The sequence below is a fragment of the Mustela lutreola genome, chromosome 12 (assembly GCF_030435805.1).
Source record: "Mustela lutreola isolate mMusLut2 chromosome 12, mMusLut2.pri, whole genome shotgun sequence".
NCBI lineage: Eukaryota > Metazoa > Chordata > Mammalia > Carnivora > Mustelidae > Mustela > Mustela lutreola.
The window spans coordinates 20,121,378-20,141,454 of NC_081301.1; the positions used below are offsets into that span (position 1 = coordinate 20,121,378).

The window sequence follows — 20,077 nt, forward strand, 5'->3', positions numbered from 1 at the left end:
GACATGCTGCAATGCCTAAGACAGTTCCACACAACAAAACATCTATCCCAAGATGCAACAGTTTCCTGCTGAGTAACACAACAGGTGCCTTATTAGTTCATGAGGTAGAGGTGGTGAAATCCCATGACTCCTTTTGGCATGAAGTCAGACTAAGATGCTGTGGCTCATCACAAGGGAGGTGTCACAGATAGAAGGGCTAAAAAGCTCTGGCACTGTATAGGAAACAGGCCATGTTGGCGGGACTGGTCATTCTGCCTGGCCAGTGCTACCAACATTCTCAATAAAGCTCTATGAAATCTTTTCCTAAGTTCACAGACACACCAGGCTCTACCACTCGCTGACAGGGTAAACCTGAACAAGTTACTTAACTTCTTTGAGCTTCGATTTTATTGTCTGTAAAAAGGGAATATGCCTTAACTCAGAAGATTGGGAGGATTAAATGAGGAGTCTAACATACCTGGCACAGTTTTTAGGCGGGAAGTATCCTTTTAAGTGGTGGCTCTGATTCTCCCATTATGAAATGCTACATTTGGTTTATGCTGCTCAGCTAACTGCCTCCTTACAATGAAGTAATGTATATTCCACAAGGGCATGGTTTTGCCAAAGGTTTACATGAAATATGTTCACCTGATTGCTATCTCTATAAACTTCTTGGAACCAAAAAAAAAAAAAAAAGTTTAATGGAATAGTAAAAATTTAAACTTGAAAATCTAAAAACCTTTGTTAATACACTATATCCAGACTGCATGGTAATACACACATGTTCATTATTACTTTACACATCCTATAAAAGTTAATAATAAAAAATTATTTTTCATGGCCAATTATGGAGGAAATAGAACCCACTAATACTTAAACAATAGCGAAGTGCTAAAATGCTCAACAGAGGGCAGAGGCGATAATTCAGAAGCTTAACCAAGACCCAAAATAGCCAACTATTTGGCAATAATTAAAATTAAACAAAAGAGATTAGCTATCCTATCACACATTTATAGTTTGCAGGACAGAGTTAGACTAAGCCACTGTCAGCCTCTCTGGAACAGCAAATGAAGTGTTTTGAACATTCAAAAAAAGCCATCATATAAACCCCACTCCATTTCTCTACATGCAATCCTTTCTTCTTCCAAATTCCTGTATTTCTATCAGAGTTTACTGCGTACTTTGTGTTCAGCAGTTGTGTATTTGGGGTGGGAAGAGGTGAAGGTGACTGCTGCACAGCCAACGAGTACGAACTGCAGAGCCTAGACCCAGTTTGCTAATAGTCAGGCCTACAAGGCAGTAGAAATATTAGCAGCGTGCTTATTAAGAAGAGAAAAACTGGAGTAAGCCACATTTGATAGCATCTGTTATACCTCAAATCAAAAAAAAGGGGAATGTCCATGGACCAATGGCTGGGATTCAGAAAATGCCTAACTATATAAAATAAGTCTTTAAAGGACATTTTTATAATAGGATTTTACTCTGTAGCAAATGCATAATAAAGAAAAAAGAAGTTGATGTTGAGGAATACCCCTTTGGGATTTTTCCCAGTTACCCTGGCATGAAAGGTACATCCTCTGAATAATCAATACAAAGGAGGTGGCACAACGGAGATTTCATGTTTGCTTTCTAGAAATTCCATTGCCTCTTGGCACAATGGCCTAGCTCTGGGGTAACAAAAATTGCCAAACTTCAAAGCAAAATGAAAGACATTTTCGAACAGGGCAAATATTCAGTTCTGAACTTCCTGATGTGGTTAGCATTCCAAGCAAACTCAACAGGAAGAGGTAAAATCTTCTTTACTCCATCACCCTGAGCATAGCTGTGGTCTACCTCTTCGTCTCCTGTTCTCAAGGCAGAGGAAAGGTTTCCACTCTGTCAAGGCAGAGTTAACCAGTGTGTAGCAAGGAGTGCCCCTTTACTTGAGGGCTTCCAGACTACAGCTCAGCTGCGTTGCTCTGTGGGTCACATGTAGTCCTGAAGCATGTACCATGTAATGGAAAGCCAAGTTTCAAAATTAAAAAAGGAGCCAGTCACAATCCTGAGTGCTGTGAAGGAGGCAACAGGGCATTCAAATAAAAGATTAATAACCACAATGTCAACATAGTCCGTGGCAGGGCTTGAAGATGAAAATAAAAATTTCAACTACGAAAGGGGTTCATCAACACCCAGAGATTGGGCTGCCCACCTGGAGTGGAGGATGACCTGGAAATCCAATTCTTTTGAGGGCCTATACATGGCAATTGGCAAAAAAACATGATAGAACGAAACAAATCAATTCCTTTCTTTTTTGAAAATGGCTCTTAAGGAAGAGCTTGAAGTTGGTCCTTTGTCCATGGTCTTGCCTATTCAGCCATCCAAAGCTTGAAGGTCCTGTCATATGAGCAAGTGGCTATGAGTTGCCCATCAGAAGAAATGTCTAGGCCCATCACTTTGCCTTCATGGCCAGCCAGAGTCTTCAGTGGGGACCAGCCTGGGTGGGTCCAGATCTTGGCGGTGTTATCATAAGCACCAGTGAGCAAGAAATTCCCATGGATAGCTTTAAGAGAAAAGAAGGGGAGCTGCTTGAGGAATTCAAGTATCAAGTATTTCCCCATTTGGAAAAGCCCAATATTCTCATCTACATTCCTATGAGGCCTCCAGGGAAAAAGGACTACAGACTTAAAAAATGAGTAACATTATTAAGGTCCTCTGGCTCTTTCCCTGACAATCTTTTCAGAATAACATTAAGGATTCACTGCTTATAACTTTCAGGGAAAAAAATGACTCAAAGCATTTATGGTAATCTTCTTTACTTCCCAAAACAGGAAGCATGCTGTGCCATAGCTGTCCAAAAATGTGACAGAGGGAAGGAATTTGTAATGTGCTCCTTTTTCAACAGAGGCCAAATTCTCTCTTACTCTGCGTGCAAGTTAAGCTAAAGCACGGCCTGCATTCCACAGCAGTGCACTCTGTCTGTCCTGTGATTAGGCAAAACAGGAGGAAATCTTACGCTCAAACTTGACACCAGTCACTAAGTTCTGATGGGCAGGGATGGTATAGACACAACGCCGCTGTCGAAGGTCCCACACTTTGCAAGTGTTGTCACCGCTGCCGGTTGCAATGTGGTAGCTACGGATCAGACGTAGTGTCCAAGTTAGAAACAAAGGTACATTCTGACCACTAACCTTTCCCACCCCTCAATCAATGAGTTTATTTTACCCATTGGGGGAGAAATTTATTCCATAGATTTCCTTCAGGTGGCCTTCTAGGAACATGATACACCGTCCTGTGCGCAGGTCCCAAACACGACCAAATGCATCCAGTCCCCTGACAAAATAATTTGTAAGTGACTATTTTGAAACCATTTCTCTGTGGAAGCAGGGATACGTAACAGGTGAACTACTGAGCTGCCCCTGGCTAGGTGGAAGAAGGCTTACCCAGTGCCAGCCAAAGAGCCATCTTGATGGAAGGCAATGTCATACACGCCCATGCTGTGGCCTTCCTGATGCAGGATCTCTTCTTGAGCCTCCAAATCCCATAAGCGCCATGAGCGATCATAGCTACAAAAAAATCAAACCAACAATGAACAGGCAAATACTCAGTTTCTACAATGTGTAACGTACTATAAACACCTGTAGCTTAAATTATGCTTCTGATGAGGCGCCTGCGTGGCTCAGCCGGTTAAGCACATGCCTTCAGCTCAGGTTATGATCCCAGTGTCAGGCTCTCGGCTCCGAGGGGCGCCTGCTTCTACCTCTCCCTCTGCTGCTCCCCCTGCTTGTGCTTGCTCTTTTTACTATTCTTACATCCATATTAACAAAAAATTCTTTTCTGGCATAAAAAAATACCTCAACAACTAAGCAGATCTGTCTTGAGTGCTACCTGGGAAACCATGGACTTCCTACAAATTTATTTCAGTGGCTATTTTAAGAATAAAATTCTGTTAGAATGGCCCAGCAGAGACTGCTGCCGTCTTTCTCAATTCCACTGTTAAGTCTTTTCACTCACTGAGTATTTTGGGGGCCTTAAACTGGATGTTGGGGATACAAAAATCAGCCATAAGGAAACAGATCGATGCAACAGATGAGAGAGTACAGGAAGAGACTCACACATTTTTTTGTGGGTCACTTAATGTGGGTCATTTAATGAGGCCACTAAAGCAATTTCAACAGGAAAACAAAGTCTCTTCAATAACTGGTGGTAGAGAGGTGCCTGGCTGGCTCAGCTCATGGAGCACGCGACTCACCTCACGGTTGTGAGTTTGATCTCCATGTTGGGTGTGGAGATTACTTAAATAAATAAAACTTACTTTTTATTTATTTATTTACTTATTTATTTAAAGAGATAAAGTGTGAGGGAGTGGGAGAGAATCTTTTTTTTTTTATTTTAGAGAGAGAGCAAAAGAGACAGAATGCATGCATGCCATGCGCGCACAAGCAAGAGAGGGAGAGGGAAAGCGAGAAAGAAACTCCAGCAGACTCCGTGCTGAGCCTGACTCGGGGCTCAATCCCACAACCTGAAGTTCACAACCTGAGCCAAAACCAAGAGTTGGGGCGCCTGGGTGGCTCAGGTGATTAAGCATCTGCCTTTGGCTCGGGTCGTGACCCAGAGTCCTGGGATTGAGCCCCGCATTGGGTTCCTTGCTTAGAGGAGCGCCTGCTTCTTCCTCTCCTTATGCCACTTCCCCCTGCTTGTGCTCTTTCTCTCTAATAAATAAAATCTTTAAAAACAAAAACAAGTCAAAATCAAGAGTCAGACGTTCAACCGACTGCATGGCCCAGAGGCCCAGGGAGAGAATCTTTTTTTTTTTTTTTTTTTTTTTTTAAAAGATTTTATTTATTTATTTAACAGAGAGAGATCACAAGTAGGCAGAGAGGCAGGCAGAGAGAGAGAGGAGGAAGCAGGCTCCCCGCTGAGCAGAGAGCCCGACGCGGGACTCGATCCCAGGACTCCGAGATCATGACCTGAGCCGAAGGCAGCGGCTTAACCCACTGAGCCACCCAGGCACCCCAGGGAGAGAATCTTAAGCAGACTCTATGCTGAGCATAGAGCCCGATATGGGGCTCAATCTCACAACCCTGAGATCATGACCTGAACCGAAATCAAGAGTCGGATGCTCAACTGAATGAGCCACTCAGGAACCCCTTAAATAGAACAAAACTTTAAAGCAAAACACTCACAACTTAACCCAAAACCAAAAAACTACACCTCAATAAACCTCAAACAAACAAATACATGGTGGTAGAACTGTGTGTAAAAATAAAGAAAAAAAAACCTCATTAAAAAAATAGGTAAAGCATCTGGACAATGCACAGAGGAGCGTTTACAAATGGTCAATAAGCTGACGATAAAATACCCAATACCATGAGTCATAAGAGTAATAAAAATTAAAACTATGAAATTTCACTATGCACTTGACAGAACAGTCAAAATGGTAAAACTGACAACACAAAATGCTGGCATGGATGTGAAGCAAGCAGAATTCTGGGAATGTGAAATTTACAACGAATTTGAAAAAACCAGCTGGGAGTTTTAAAAAAGTTAAACATACAGCTACTCTATGACCTAGCTACCACATCCCTGGTTATTCATTCAAGAGAAAGTAAAGAAATACATGTCTGCCAAAAACATTGCAAAGAGTATTTACGGCACCTTTATTCTGACTGACCCAAACCTGGAAACATCCCAAATCTCCATCACAGGAGAATGGATGAACTGTGGCAGAGCCATACAACTGAATACTCCTTGGCTATAAAAAGGAACTACTAATACACACGACAGAAATGATCCCCACCCCCTTTTCCCTGAGAGAGAGGGGGAAAGAGAGAGTGAGAGAGAATCTCAAGCAGATTCCATGTCCAGCACAGAGCCTGATGTGGGGCTCAATCTCATGACCCTGGGGTCATGAACTGAGCCGAAAGGAAGAGCCAGATGCTCAACTGAGCCACCGAGGTGCCCTGAAATGAATCTTAAAAACATTATGCTAAGCAAAAGAAGTTAGGCACAAACAAGTTCACAGAATATGAACAGACCAAATTAATTTACGTTCATAGAAACTGTAACAGTGGTTGCTTTAGAAGGGGAAGTCCCCTGCAAAAGGGCATGAGGGAATTTTCCAGGATGATGGAAACAGTTCGTTGACAGGGATATGGGTTACCTGAGCATATGCATTTGAACTGTACGCTGAAAATAAATCTATTCCACTGCATGTAAATTGTATCTCAGTTAAAGACTTCTTTAACATGGTGCCTGGGTGGCTCAGTTAAGCGTCTGACTCTTGGTTTCTGCTCAGGTGATGATTTCAGGATCTTGAGATCAGGTCCCAAATTGGGCTCTGCACTCAGCAGGAAGTCCGCTTGTCCCTCTCCTCCTGCTCCTTCCCACACCTGTGTTCTCTCTCAAACAAAAACAATCTTTAAAAGAAAAAAGATTCTCAGGTGCCTGGGTGGCTCAGTTATGTGTCTGCCTTTGGCTCAGATCATGATCCTGGAGTCCTGGGATGGGACCCTGCATGGGGCTCCCTGCTCAGTAGAAGTCAACTTCTTCCTCTCCCCTTCTCTCTCCCCCAAATAAAAATTCTTTGGGGCACCTGGGTGGTTTAGTCAGTTAAGCGTCTGCCTTAAGCTCAGGTCATGATCCCAGGGTCCTGGGATGGAGCCCCATGTCCAACTTCCTACTCAGCAGGGAGTCTGCTTCTTGCTCTCTCTCTCTGCCTCTCCGCTTGCTCGTGTTCACTCTCTCAAATCAATAAATAAAATCTTTTACCAAAAAAAAAGTATTTAACAGATTCTGTCCTTAATGAAGTTGCAGAACCAGAAAGGGAGAAAATTTAATTTAAAAAAAAAAAAAATATTGGGGCGCCTGGGTGGCTCAGTGGGTTAAGCCGCTGCCTTCGGCTCAGGTCATGATCTCAGGGTCCTGGGATCGAGTCCCGCATCAGGCTCTCTGCTCGGCAGGGAGCCTGCTTCCTTCTCTCTCTCTCTGCCTGCCTCTCAATGTACTTGTAATTTCTCTCTGTCAAATAAATAAATAAAATCTTTAAAAAAAAAAAATATATATATATATATTTATTTATTTGACAGATACAGATCACAAGTAGGCTGAGAGGCAGGCAGAGAGAGAGAGAGGAGGAAGCAGGCTCCCTGCTGAGCAGAGAGCCCAATGTGGGGCTCAATCCCAGGACCCTGGAATCATGGCCCGAGACGAAGGCAGAGGCTTCGACTCACTGAGCCGCCCAGGCGCCCCTAATTTTTAAGATTTTAAGTAAACTCTACATCCAATGTGGGCCTTGAACTTAAAACCCCAAGATCAAGAGCTGCATGGTGTACTGACTGAGCCAGATGCCCCAGAAAGGGAGACCAACTTGTAAGCAAAGCGATTTCAATATAATGTGCAGTGGAAAAACAAAACAAAAACAAAAACACCACTAGGACTGGTCAAGAAAGAGAACAGTGAAAATTCTAGTTTTCTAGCAATTACTGAAATTTCAGATTAACTGAAGTTTAAAAGCAAATACACTTGGCCCAAACTTTATCATATACTCTAATTCTGATTCATTGCAGCCCAAGAAAATCCTATTTGAAGATCTCTGGTCTGAAAATTTCCTTGGCAGTTAGTCGTGAGGCTTAACAGGATGCCACAGGTCTGTATGGATAGAACAGTAAGAGGATGGCTCACCAGGTGGTGCCCAAGAAACGCCCTGATGGATGCCACATTACACGAGCCACACGCACTGTATGGCCTTCAATATCCGCCACTGGTTCATCACTGAAAAAGAATCAATAGAAGGGAATAAACTATTTTATAGTCATAAATGTTCATTGAATTTATTAGCTGTTGCGACAGACACACCCATTCTGTAGATTTAAAAGGCCAAATTTTAACTAAACTCACTGTTAAAAATACAGGGCTTAAAAAAAAAAAAAGTAGGGTTAACAATTTATGCTACTTTCTGAAGTCTTAAAAGATTTGGGGCTATTTCCTGTGCAATACTGCCCTTAGCACTTCAATACATACTATCTTGCTTTATCTCAATTCAATATGTTAATCAATGCTTAATGCTATTATCATTCAGGATTAGAGAACAATAAAGGATAATACAGCCTGACAAGCAAAATAGTCTCTTTACACCAAAGGAGAGCTGAAATTCTAGAAAGGAAACATATTTTGAGAGGGATGCAAAGCTACAGAAGTTTTGGTACAAGTGGATTAAAGATAAATTTGTCTCAAATTTTAGCTTGTTGAAGGATGCAAATGAAAAAAGGAGCTCCTCAACAGAGGCTTAATTTCCTTTGGTGGCCATTAAATTCTACTCCCCAGCAACCAAAGAAAAAAGAACTGAAACACCAGAGAAAGGAAGTAAACACAAACCCTAAAGAGGGCAATTAAAAAGGGAACTTTGTCAATGTGCATACATAGAGCTAATCAAAGCCCTAGGGGAACAAATATTGCTAAGTGATACAAAGCCAATTAAAACTGGCTGTGCTCGGAGGTAAGACCCTGTCTGGCAAAGAGTAGAGACTAATTAGCTCTGTACAAAAACCTGGCAGGAAAGTCGCATGTGCTTTCCCAAAGAAAGAAAATTAAGCAAGTGAATTCAGATTTCCTTTAGCCAACAAAGTGCTTTCACAAATTTCTTGGAAAACAATAATCATAAACACATTAAAAAAAACCCCAAACTGTCGTAATGGGAAAATATGTTCTAGGTAAAGGAGGATCGTGTTGGGAGGAGTCCCCACGACCTTCGTAATACTGCCTCAGAACTTCACTGTCCTCTCCCCTGCAGTCATCTGCTGGGAGCCAATGTGCTGCCAAGAATGTTCTCTTTTAGTTCATCTACCAAACAGTGCTTCTCTCCAAGTCAGTGTATTATACAGGAGGTGTCAACAGATCTTTCTAGAATAACTGGACTGGGAAAACAATGGCTACTATGTTAGAGGGAAAAATCAAGGTGCAAAGTTAACAAATAAAAACCTGACATAACTCCTCTGGTGAGAAGAGGTCAAAGAAAGAAATTCCACATTCTATGTTCACACCAAGTTCCCCTGACTCAGACCATCTCTGAGGTTAGATGACAGATTTTCAGGTCCCAAGGATAACCAAGCAACTCTACTTTAGTAACTGCAGTATGGGCAGAAGAGTCAGGTTCACCTGTCAAGGCTCCAAAGCTTCACAGAACCATCAGCAGCACAAGAGGCCAGATTGACATCTTTTTGGTCCAAGGAAACAGTGGATTTTGGATGGAATACAATTGCTCCTACATTTGTGTTATGGCCTAAAGGAATGTAAGAAATCAAAGTTAAAGGTTTCCTACCCCTTACAATTTATGTACAGAACAGACTATGATGAGTAACACAATATACATTAGGGAACATGTGGACAAATAAGGTATTGAAGTGATTACTGAACTATTAAAAAATTTTTTTAAATTATTATTAAAATTACATCAAAAAGAGCAAAATACAACCTTCACTTTTGGTTCAGAGATTGTATAATGCCAGAATGGGGCTGAACATGAAAAAAAAAATCTGAACAGTTTGTATAAAGTCACTGTCTTTGAGCCTTGTGGTGAGAACCACCCAAGACAATTCAAATCAAAAATTAATCTTGTGTGGGGGATCTGGGTGGCTCAGTTGGTTAACCTATCTTCATTCAGCTCAGGTCACGATCCCAGGGTCCAGGGATCAAGTCTGCCATCGGGCTCCCTGCCTATCAGGGAGTCCCTCAAATAAATCTTTTAAAAGAAAAAAAAAAAAAAAAATCTGTGTGTATCAGGATCAGGTCTGAGTGTCAGGCAGGCAGGATAGTAGAGTTTTGCTGTTTGACAGGGTTCACACTGGGAAAAAGAGTGAGACTGATTGATGAGTATGTATGTATGTGTGTATGTATGTATGTATGTACATACTGACTGACTGAGTAAAGTAACAGAAATTCATTAAGTGAAGATACAGAAAAAGCTCTCAAGAGTGAGACGGGTCCCGATAGGATTGCCCACAAGTGAAGTTTATTTATTTATTAATCTTTTTAAAAGATTTATTTATTTGAGAGAGAGCATGAGAGGGGAGAAGGTGAGGGGGGAGAAGGTTAGAGGGAGAAGCAGACTCCCCATGGAGCAGGGATCAATCCCAGGACTGATGCAGACTCAATCCCAGGACTCTGGGATCATGACCTGAGCCAAAGGCAGTCGCTTAACCAACTGAGCCACCCAGGTGCCCATGAGTGAGGTTTAAACAAGATTCTAACTCACCTCGAAGAGTGTGAAGAAGGTTGCAATCGGGAACAGACCAGAGCTTGCAAAGCCCACTCCTATCAAATATAAAGGAAAGCATCTCAGCCAGGGTTGGTCTGGGAAGGAAAAGGTACCTTGGTAACATTCCTAAAGGACAAGCTCTTCTCTCCCCCAACAAACTTCACAGTGGTACACAAAAGGAAAACTAATAGGCTTATGATTTGATGGTTTATAGAAGAAAGCTGCATCCACATCTCATGCAGCCAGATGCCTCTACAGGACTAGAGTTAATATAGTACAAGTTGCTATGCTCCCTAACGTTCTTTAGTGAAGGAAGGGAGGATGAATTAAACTATCTAAGAATAATATTAATAATGATACTACCTCCTTAAATAGGAATATTATTTTGCTGCTTACGAAGTACTTAAAATTTTTTTAGAAGACTTTTTATTTCAGAAAACTTCCAACAAATTACTTTTATATCTAACACCTCAAATGATTCTTACAGTAGACCTGTGAGGTAAATAATGTAGGAATGACCATTTCTACTTATAAGGAAGGTAGCTGAAGCTTGGAGAGGTAGAGGGATATGAGTAGGTCCTTGGCTTTCTCCTGAACCAATCTCAATTTCTACCCTGTCAAGTAGTTCCTGTGCATACAACATAAGGAAGCTTCCCTTCTCACTAGATGGCCATGTTCCACAAAAATAACTAAATAGAGCAAAACAACAACGTTATCACATCCTAAGATCTTTCTGCATAGGTGGTGGCAACTAGGAAATATAAAACCAGTAATTCGTGTTCACTGAGTTCACACATACCACACACTATTAAGGCAAAATGGTTCACAACATCATCTCACCCTGCTTTACGCTTACAGAATATCTTGCCTAACTAAAGAAGAAAAGCTATATTGAGGTGTGGAAACCCGTCAGTCAATAAACTATGTATCTGCTCCAAAACACTAGCGTTCAGAACATGACCGACATGGCATGGATCTCTGGGGTCCCTTCAAAATAAAAGAACTGCAAAGTGCAGATTATCCTGTGTAATGTAGCGGGTGAGCACCGGAGTCTCTACTTTGGCGCGATCATGAGCAGCAGAGGTAAAGACGCATAAACGAGCATCTAAGACAAAGGCTGTTTTTTTCTTTTTTCCCTGAATCTGTCCTCCACTTAGGAAAAATATCACTGTAAAAACCGGGACTTACCAACAAGCTGTGGCCAGCATTTTGGAATTGGGACTAAAGTGGCAGTAGGAGATAGGTCGATCATCCCCAATCTGACTGCAGAAATTATTCAAAGACTTAAAAAAAGAACAAATGGTAAACATTAATAGGCTAACCCCAAAGTTTCTTGGTTTTTCCACAATAAGAACACCCAATTTTCTAGTTTTAGCCCACCCCCCCAAGATTCTTCTATATGTCTCTTGTTAAGAGGCACTTATGTTCATGGACAGAACTCCAGCAAGCTGTCTTTTAAACAAGTAGTATCATTACTTTCGCTGTCAACTCAGCGTACACAGGAAAGCCATGGAGAGAGCTAAAGTACAGCTTTGATATATTAAAAAGGAATTAAAAAGCAGAACCACAGGCCTCTGCTGAGTACCAACCAGAGTAGGTTCTTGCCACCCTAACTGATGGCTCCTCCCAAACAGCAAGTGTAAGGAGGGTGGCATAATAGTAGCTGCCTTTACCTCCCATGCGGTAGGCCACAGTAGGCCATCGAATGAGTATTTAAGAGCCCTTACTACACTGGACAATCACTGAGAGCCTCTTACCCGGAGAGATTTGTGCAACTCTTGCATCTGGGAGGTCCTGGTTGTCTCAGGAATCTCTTTATGGAGACGGGCCTCTTCTAAGCGTTTCATTGCCCTGTGGCACAGATGATTACCGTGAGCGAACAGGTTGAAAAAAGGCTCCACATGAGTATTCCTACCACTCAATTTTCATTTAACCACAGTCTTTCTAATAGATCCTCAGTCCTTAAGAGAAAACAAGAAAAAATATGCTTCTTTCTCCTTCTAGAGGCCTCTTTACCTGGGCAGTGAATAATTAGCAATCCACAGTCTAGCGACCTTCAGGCTGTTTGGTCCTTCATGGTACCAGGTTTGCTGATACTGAAAGTGAAATTAAAAGCAGAAATGTTAAGTCTGAAGCATTCCTGCCCATCTCATGGTTGTCAATTCTCTATTTCTATTGTAACTGCCTACAAAAAAGGTGAATTAGTTCAGTAATAGGATGAAATCAGGCACGTGTGCTTTCTACTGTTTACGAGCTCTTACTAGATGACTTCCCGTTCCTTGTTAAAAGTTATACCAGGAATGCTATGTTTTTTTTTTTTTTTCCCTGAATGGGAAACCCACTTATACCTACCTTCACTTACACCTATACAGGAACCACAAACAATTGCCAGTATCTATTCCTAATTCGTGGAATACTCAGACACATTCCCTTCCCTCTAGCAAAGCAAACCCTGACAAGAGAAAATGAGAGAACTAATCCCTCATTTCCTTCACTTTTGTACTGTGAAGCCAAACACATATTTTACCTCTTCTTTGGACTTCTTAGATTTCTCATCATCTTTTTTGGTCTTTTTTAAGGCATCAGTACCAACTACTGAGAGGATATTTCTTAACCTGTAACAAAAAAAGATCAGAATTTAAATGAAGTTGAGATGAGACTGTGAAGTGTGTCAAAGAAGGGAGAAAGCCTGCCCTATTCTCTCACCGTTTAAATGCCAAACAACCTTCTTTAAGAGTCAAGTTGTCATGCCTCAACTTCCAGTGTGATTTCTTTTTTTAAATTCCTTTCTTTTCTCCTTTCCTTTTCTGTAACCTCTACACCAAGTGTGAGGCTCAAACTCAACCCTAAGATTAAGAGTTGTATGCTCTTCTGACTGAGCCAGCCAGGCACACCTCCAGTGTGATTTCGTTCACTGAGTCTTCTTTATTTGAAGATTCCCTAATCTGAGCTATAAGCAATTACCCTATTCAATTTAAAGTCAACCAACCCCAACATTGCTACTACCACTTGGTCTACAAAGACAGTCAATCTTTGTTCAGTGCCACAATGTGCCGGATACGACTGAGGTGCTAAGTGTACAAAAATGACTAAGAAGCAGTTCTTGATTCCAAGTAGCATAATCATGGCAGAGGGGACCGGGTATCAGAGAAGGTGGGTGGAAAGTACCAGGGAACCACAATACACTATACTAAGTATTATGGCAGTGATATGTCCTGGGTGCTAAGGAGGAACATAAATGAAATACCTAACCTAGGCTTGGAAAGGACCAGGAAAGGTTTCACGGAGGAGGTGTTTCGTAAACTGAGTCCTCAATTAGTAAGGTCAATAGGTCAAGAATGGAGGAGGACAGCTGAAGCAGAAGGTTCAACAAATGCAGAGGTCTGAAGGTAAGAAAAGAGTGGTGAGCTTGGAATCGCAAATATTTCAGTACGGCTGCGGCATGGAGTGCCAGAGAAGGGCTGGTGTGAGAGAGGTCTGCAAATGTAAGTCGAGGCCAGGTCATAAAGAGCTCCTTATGCCTAGTAAGGAGAATTTACACATGAGAAAGATTCCGTGGGAAAGTAGAGAGAACGGGCTGAAGAGGGAATAATATAAGCACGGAAATCAACCTACTATTTAGGATCCTCTGACTCTTAATGGTGGACTGAATTAAGACAGTGGCAGGAGGGACTCAAGACGTTCACCTAAGGTCACAATAAGACAGACTTTGCTGTTGGCTGGAAGACAAACGATATAAAGAACAATAAAAGCACACCCTCTGAAAATGCTATTAAGAAAGTAACATACCACGACAGACAATATTGGAGGGGCCTACATTATAAAGGGACAGGTGATAAAAAATTCTTCTTGGACAAGGTGGTATTTAAGCTAAAATCAAAAGAATAAAAAGGCTTTAAAAGGCAAGAGAGTGGAACAAAAAGAGAAAAAAATTAAGAGGGAAAAACAGAAAATGAGTTTGACTATTCAGGAGGACCCTTAAGGGTTCTAAGTTTAGTAAACTGGGAAAGAGTGGCATAAGAGGTTGAAGAGCATGATCAACAGTTTTTTTATTCTATGTTTAAGAAGACACTGATGAATTTTAAGTAATCAATTACACAACATGTTTGGGGCTCTTACAATGATCTAGGTGTGAAAGCAAAGAAGGTAAAGAAAAGAGGACACCCCGGAGGTACATTTTGGTATAAATCTAGAAACAGAGTTTGCTGATGGATTACAAAGGACGTGAAGCAACCAAAACCTGTGAATGGTAGTGTTAGAAGGGTGGGAAACAGATGGGTTCAACCCAGACATGTCCAATTTGAAGTACCTACAGAATATCCAGGCCACAGGGGCACCTGGGTGGCTCAGTGGGTTAAGCTGCTGCCTTCGGCTCAGGTCATGATCTCAGGGTCCTGGGATCGAGTCCCACATCGGGCTCTGCTCAGCAGGGAGCCTGCTTCCCTCTCTCTCTGTCCACCTGCCTATCTGTCTACTGTGATCTCTCTCTGTCAAATAAATAAATAAAATCTTCAAAAAAAAAAAATAAATCTTTAAAAAAAAAAAAAAAAAAAAAAAAAAAAAAAAAAAAGAATATCCAGGCCACAGAGATCTGGGAATCATCAGAATATACACAGTAAATGATGCCATGGGAATGGATCTGATTGCCCAGAGTGAGGGCAAAATATGGGGAAAAACTGCAATTTACGTAAAGGATGGGCAGGGAAAAAGGGGGCTTAGAAGAATTAGCCAGGGAAACAGGAGGGAAATTAAGATTTGGTTTTATGAAAGGGAGTGTTTTCAAGGAGGGAGTGGCTGACAGGGCCATTCTTATTAAAGATGAGCTAGTGACCTTAATAAAGAGTAATCTTCATGTGGCAGTGGTCAGTCAGTTGGCAGCAGGCCGAAGAGTAAATGAGAAAAAAGGCCCAAAGAGAGTCAATGCACTGAGGAATAGATGAGCCTCAAGGAAAAGGAGACCACGGCGGCAGGGGCAGACTGTCATCCATGAATCGGAGGGGCTCGTCACGTCCAGGGCTCATGGGTCACTATTCTCCAAATGCCAGTGGCAGGCAATGGTGGCACACAGTGCCTCCTCCAACACTGGGCCCTGGTGGAGAAAGCACTGACCTGTCCACTCCCCATGTTCCACTCTTCTGGAGTACCTTTTGCACCCCTCCCCTAACGACAACCAGTCCCCTCCCATCTGGGAGTTCCCTTTTCTTTCTGTCCTTTAGCTCTTCCTGCCACCCCGCCACTTGCCCAGGGGAGCCTCCTCCTCCCTTACCCTTTTCACCCTTGTGGCCAGTCAGGCTGGGTTTGTAAGATACTGGGTTGATAAACAGTGGTTGGTTTTTTTTTTTTTTTCTTTTCTAATTTAAACAAGCCCAGCATTACTGGTTCTATTTAATGGACATAAGATACAGTAGAGGTTTTACAGTGATTAAATGTGCAGAATACACAAATAAAGAAAAAAATGATGAAAGGGAGAGATGAGACAGTGGACAGAGAGACAAAGATCATTATCACGCAGATGACTAGCCTGTCACTAAGAGACTCCAAACCATAAAATCACAAGGATATCATCTGAGGAAAGTGCCCCTTTTCAAAAACCACGCCCAAATACTTATCGTTGTTTCACCACACTGACAAGGGGAACGTGCATGTTGTCCATATTTTCAAAGTTCAACAACAAATAAAAACAAATATTTACTCAACTCACAATTCCATATTGGGGGGGGGTTGCATGTTAATATCTTATTCACAGTTTCTAAAGAAAAATTAGTAGCAGAATAAAAAATTGGCTTACTCAGATTATGACCTAAACTATATAAAACAACTTAGTAAGACATGGTATTAACATTATTTGAGACATTCTGTTAAGGTTTTAGCTACATGTATCAACTAAAATTTGAAAGTAGAATCTTGTGATTAAAAAAGAGAGCATAAATTCAGAAAGGGCACCTTTCTCTTCTTTCAGCAGGACCCTCTCCAAAAAGTGTGATGGGCTCCCCCAAAGCCCTAAGGCAAGCCTTGACCTCTGAGTCATCAGTGGAAACATTGATTTGCCGGGCTCGCTTTCTTCTTTCAAATTCGGCTAACACTTCGGCCTGTCGTTCACTGATGTGCTCTTCAATTTCAAACACCTCTCCTATAAAAAGAACAGGCAATATCAGCATAATCACGAGATCTTCTTCAAATGGGGGAAAAATAATTTCTTACAATTGCAGTCTGTATACCCTCTAAGAACTAGTCAATTATATACTTCATAGTTTACTGATTCTCAGGTTATTAAATTGTGCCAAACACAAAAAACTAAATGACATAGCTTTAAAAGGAAGGAAAACAGCTCAAGTCATCTTTTTTTTTTCTTTAAACTTTAAAGATTTTATTTATTTGAGGGGCACCTGGGTGGCTCAGTTGTTAAGGATCTGCCTTCGGCTCAGGTCATGATCCCGGGGTCCTGGGATCGAGCCCCCCATCGGGCTCCCTGCTTGCTGGGAGGCCTGCCTCTCCCTCTCCAACTCCCACTGCTTGTGTCTCTCTCTCGCTGTAAAATAAATAAATTAAATCTTAAAAAAAGAAAAAGATTTTATTTGAGAAAGCATGTGCATAAGTGCGGGGAAGAGCAGAGGTAGAGGGAGAAGCAGACTCCCCACTGAGCAGAGAGCCAATACAGGGCTCAGATCCTATGACCCTGAGATCATGATCTGAGCCAAAATCAAGTCAGATGCTTAACTGACTGAGCCATGCAGGCACCCCTCGTATCATCTTATTGTGACAACCTTACACCTAGGTACACACATAACTAAGATGAGAAAGTAAGAGTACGAAGCACCTTCATTCAACAAATGAATTAACTAGACCTTCTATCCAGAAGATAAAATAGACATATTATTTTAACACTTGCCAAACCTATTCTCTAAAGAAGTCCCAATCTGGGACATCTACAAATATAACTAATAAACTACCATGAAAATGCTATCCCTTTACTATAGGCTTTTTTTTTTTAAATGTTTAGTTAGCCAACGTATAGTACATTATTAGTTTTTGGTGTAGTGTTCAACGATTCATTAGTTGCGTATAACATCCAGTGCTCATCACAACACCTGCTCTCTTTAATACCCATCACCTGGTTACCCCATCCCCTGCCCCCCCTTCCTTCTATAACCCTCAGTTTATTTCCCAGAGTCTCTCATGGTTTGTCTCCCTCTCTGATTTCTTCCCATTCAGTTTTCCCTCCCTTCCCCTCTGGTCCTCCGGGCTATTCCTATGTTTCACATATGAGTGAAACCATATAATAATTTTCTTTCTCTGCTTTACTTATTTCAATTAGCATAATTCTCCAGTCTTGACTCTAGGCTTTTTGAACAATCTAGCAGTTAGTTTTAAAACCCACACTGAATACATGGTTGATGTTTTTTTTTTTTTTAAAGTAGGCTTCACACCCAGTGAGGAGCCAAATGTAAGGGGAACTCACAATCCTGCGATAAAGACCTGATCTGAGATCAAGACCTGATCTTAGATCAAGAATCAGATGTTTAACAGACTGAGCCACCCAAGCGCCTATGAATACAAGGATTTTGATGAAAAAGTGAGAATTACAGTGGTGATACAGCTTTAAAGTCATTAAAGTGCATCTTATAGAAAATAAAATGTGTGGGAGGATCAATGAGAAACTTAAGAAAAGTCCTTTCTGTAAAGAAGTCTATTCATTTTCTACTCTCTGTACTGTTTGTAAATTTCTTATGACAAACATTTACAACTTTAGAGACAATCTCAGGTCATAAGCCTCACACTGGGCTCTCAGGTGAGCGTGAAGCTTGCTTGGGATGCTTGTGCACTCTCTAAATAAATAGAGATACAAAGGACCATTAGTTATTGACGTGGAAAGCTAACCTCAACAGTATATCAGTGAAAAACGCAAGTTACAAAGCAACTTGTATATGTTTCATTTGTGAAAAAAATTATAATTTTTTACAGCTTTAGTAAGTTATCGGAAAGATATAGAGCCAATAAAATTTACAGGATTTTCTACTTTACACATTTCTACACTTTGATTTTTTTAGATTTACTTATCTATTGAGAGAGAGAGCAGGTGTGTGCACAGGAGTGAGAGAGAGAAGCAGACTCCAGCTGAGTGGAGCCAAATGTGGGGCTTGATCCCAGGTCCCAAGACCTGAGACAGAGAGAGACAATTTAACTGACTGAGCCACCCAGGCACCCTAACACTTTGATTTCTTTCAAAATAAAAATATTACTTTTGGGGCGCCTGGGTGGCTCAGTGGGTTAAGCCTCTGCCTTTGGCTCAGGTCATGATCTCAATGTTCTGGGATCGAGCCCCACATCAGACTCTCCGTTCTGCGGGGAGCCTGCTTCCCTCTCCGTCTCTGCCTGCCTCTCTGCCCACTTGTGATGTCTCTCTCTGTGTCAAATAAATTTTTTTAAAAAGTTAAAAAAATATTACTTTTATGATTTAAAACAGATCTTTCACTTAAAAACTGGGAAACTAAAAAGGGAAAAAATGTTACAAACCATAGTTGCTCCAAAGCAATGCCAAAACTATATTAGATCTTCAGAAGATAAATGGGATAAATTTGAATCCAAATATACACTGAATAAATTCCTGGTAAGATTACTGATGACTCAGTGGAAGAAAAACCGTATAAAAGGTTTTAACTGACAGGCTCTTTGGATGATGCTAACCAGGCAAAGGATGCCCAGGCAAAGGATGCTAACTAGACAAAGGATGGCCTTACACAGATCTAGGTCTAATTGAAATTTCTGACTATAATACAAAGATAAAGAGAGACTCACAATTTGCATCTTACCAGAGGTTATGTTAATATTCCCTGCTTCAATTCCAGCTTTAAGTCCTTCTTTTCCCAAAATCCCAGACTCTCCTTTGGCCAGACGCTCCCTCTCCTTCTCTTCCAAACTTCCATAATAGATGTGTGGTTTCTTCACAACAGGAGCAACTAAGTCATCAGGTGCCTTAGTTTTGGTTGCCTGATAAATCAAAGACAGGGATTAACCTGAGCCTTAATCTCAGTCATTTATTAGGCTCCGCTGAAGGATGGAGCTCCTCAAAGGAAAGAACAAGTTGGTCAGCGGTTAAGATATCTTCATGACTGGGGGCAGCAGGGATGGGGGTGTCTGTCAATTACTTAGGCTTTGCGGATAGGAAGAAGCTAATAAAACGAGTGAATTACGCTTGGTAAGCTTTCTACCACAGATTTGCTTTGGAACACAGTTACATCATTCCGTTGCAATCTCCTCTTGGGTTTTATGAAACTTCCAAGGCTACTGCTCATCACAGGGGAAATATCAAGGGCCGTAGGGCAATATATACGAAGTTAGAAAGCCTTACTATAATTAAGAAATGTGACGTACACATAAACTTGAGCCGAGACACTACTCCCTTCCAGAGCTCCGTTTTTGGACCAGCTGGAAGACGTATTTATAGTTCGGGGCTGTAGTGAGAGGTGCAAATGAACTAAAGCACCGGCACGCACTTAGCGATCAGGAAAACGCTGCTCCTCTAAGGACCAAGTCTCGCAGTCTTTCACCTCCGTCCTCCACCACCTTAGCCTGCTCCCAAGCAGCCCCATCTCACAGGAACCGCTCCTCCCGCCCCCAAGCCCCTCCGTGTTCCTCGCCAGAGTGAGCTGAGATCCGTACCGTGGAGGAAGCTCGTGAGGTAGCCATGCTGAGCTCCCGAGCCGCGAAACCACAGCGAAAGCCAAGCTCTACGTTTCAGACCGTCCACCGCGCGCCCAGCAAAGCGGAAGTACGTCACGGATCGGAAATGGGCCGAGGGCCGTCGCTGCGCCGCGGGAGGCGTGGAGCATGATGGGAGTGGTAGTACGGAAGCGTCGTGGCGCGAAG

At 41.8% G+C, this 20,077-nt stretch overlaps 1 protein-coding gene across 2 annotated transcripts; it reads right to left on the minus strand.

Moving 5' to 3' along the window:
• Positions 1–1,436: 1,436 nt before the first annotated feature.
• Positions 1,437–20,002, minus strand: PRPF4 (pre-mRNA processing factor 4). Of its 2 annotated transcripts, XM_059142037.1 has the most exons (14): positions 19,871–20,002; positions 19,021–19,198; positions 16,154–16,340; positions 12,738–12,825; positions 12,227–12,306; positions 11,968–12,061; positions 11,399–11,493; positions 10,208–10,266; positions 9,112–9,235; positions 7,639–7,728; positions 3,399–3,521; positions 3,181–3,288; positions 2,972–3,090; positions 1,437–2,518 (listed from the first exon to the last, which is right to left on the minus strand). In XM_059142037.1, the coding sequence occupies exons 1-14, from the start codon at positions 19,895–19,897 to the stop codon at positions 2,325–2,327; spliced, it is 1,566 nt and encodes a 521-aa protein (XP_058998020.1). In that variant the 5' UTR covers positions 19,898–20,002; the 3' UTR covers positions 1,437–2,324. The 2 variants fall into 2 exon arrangements, with proteins under 2 accessions (XP_058998020.1, XP_058998021.1); XM_059142038.1 differs by lacking the exons at positions 11,968–12,061; positions 12,227–12,306; positions 12,738–12,825; ... (1 more) ...; positions 19,021–19,198; positions 19,871–20,002 and having other exon boundaries at positions 10,208–10,305; positions 11,399–11,472.
• Positions 20,003–20,077: the final 75 nt, after the last annotated feature.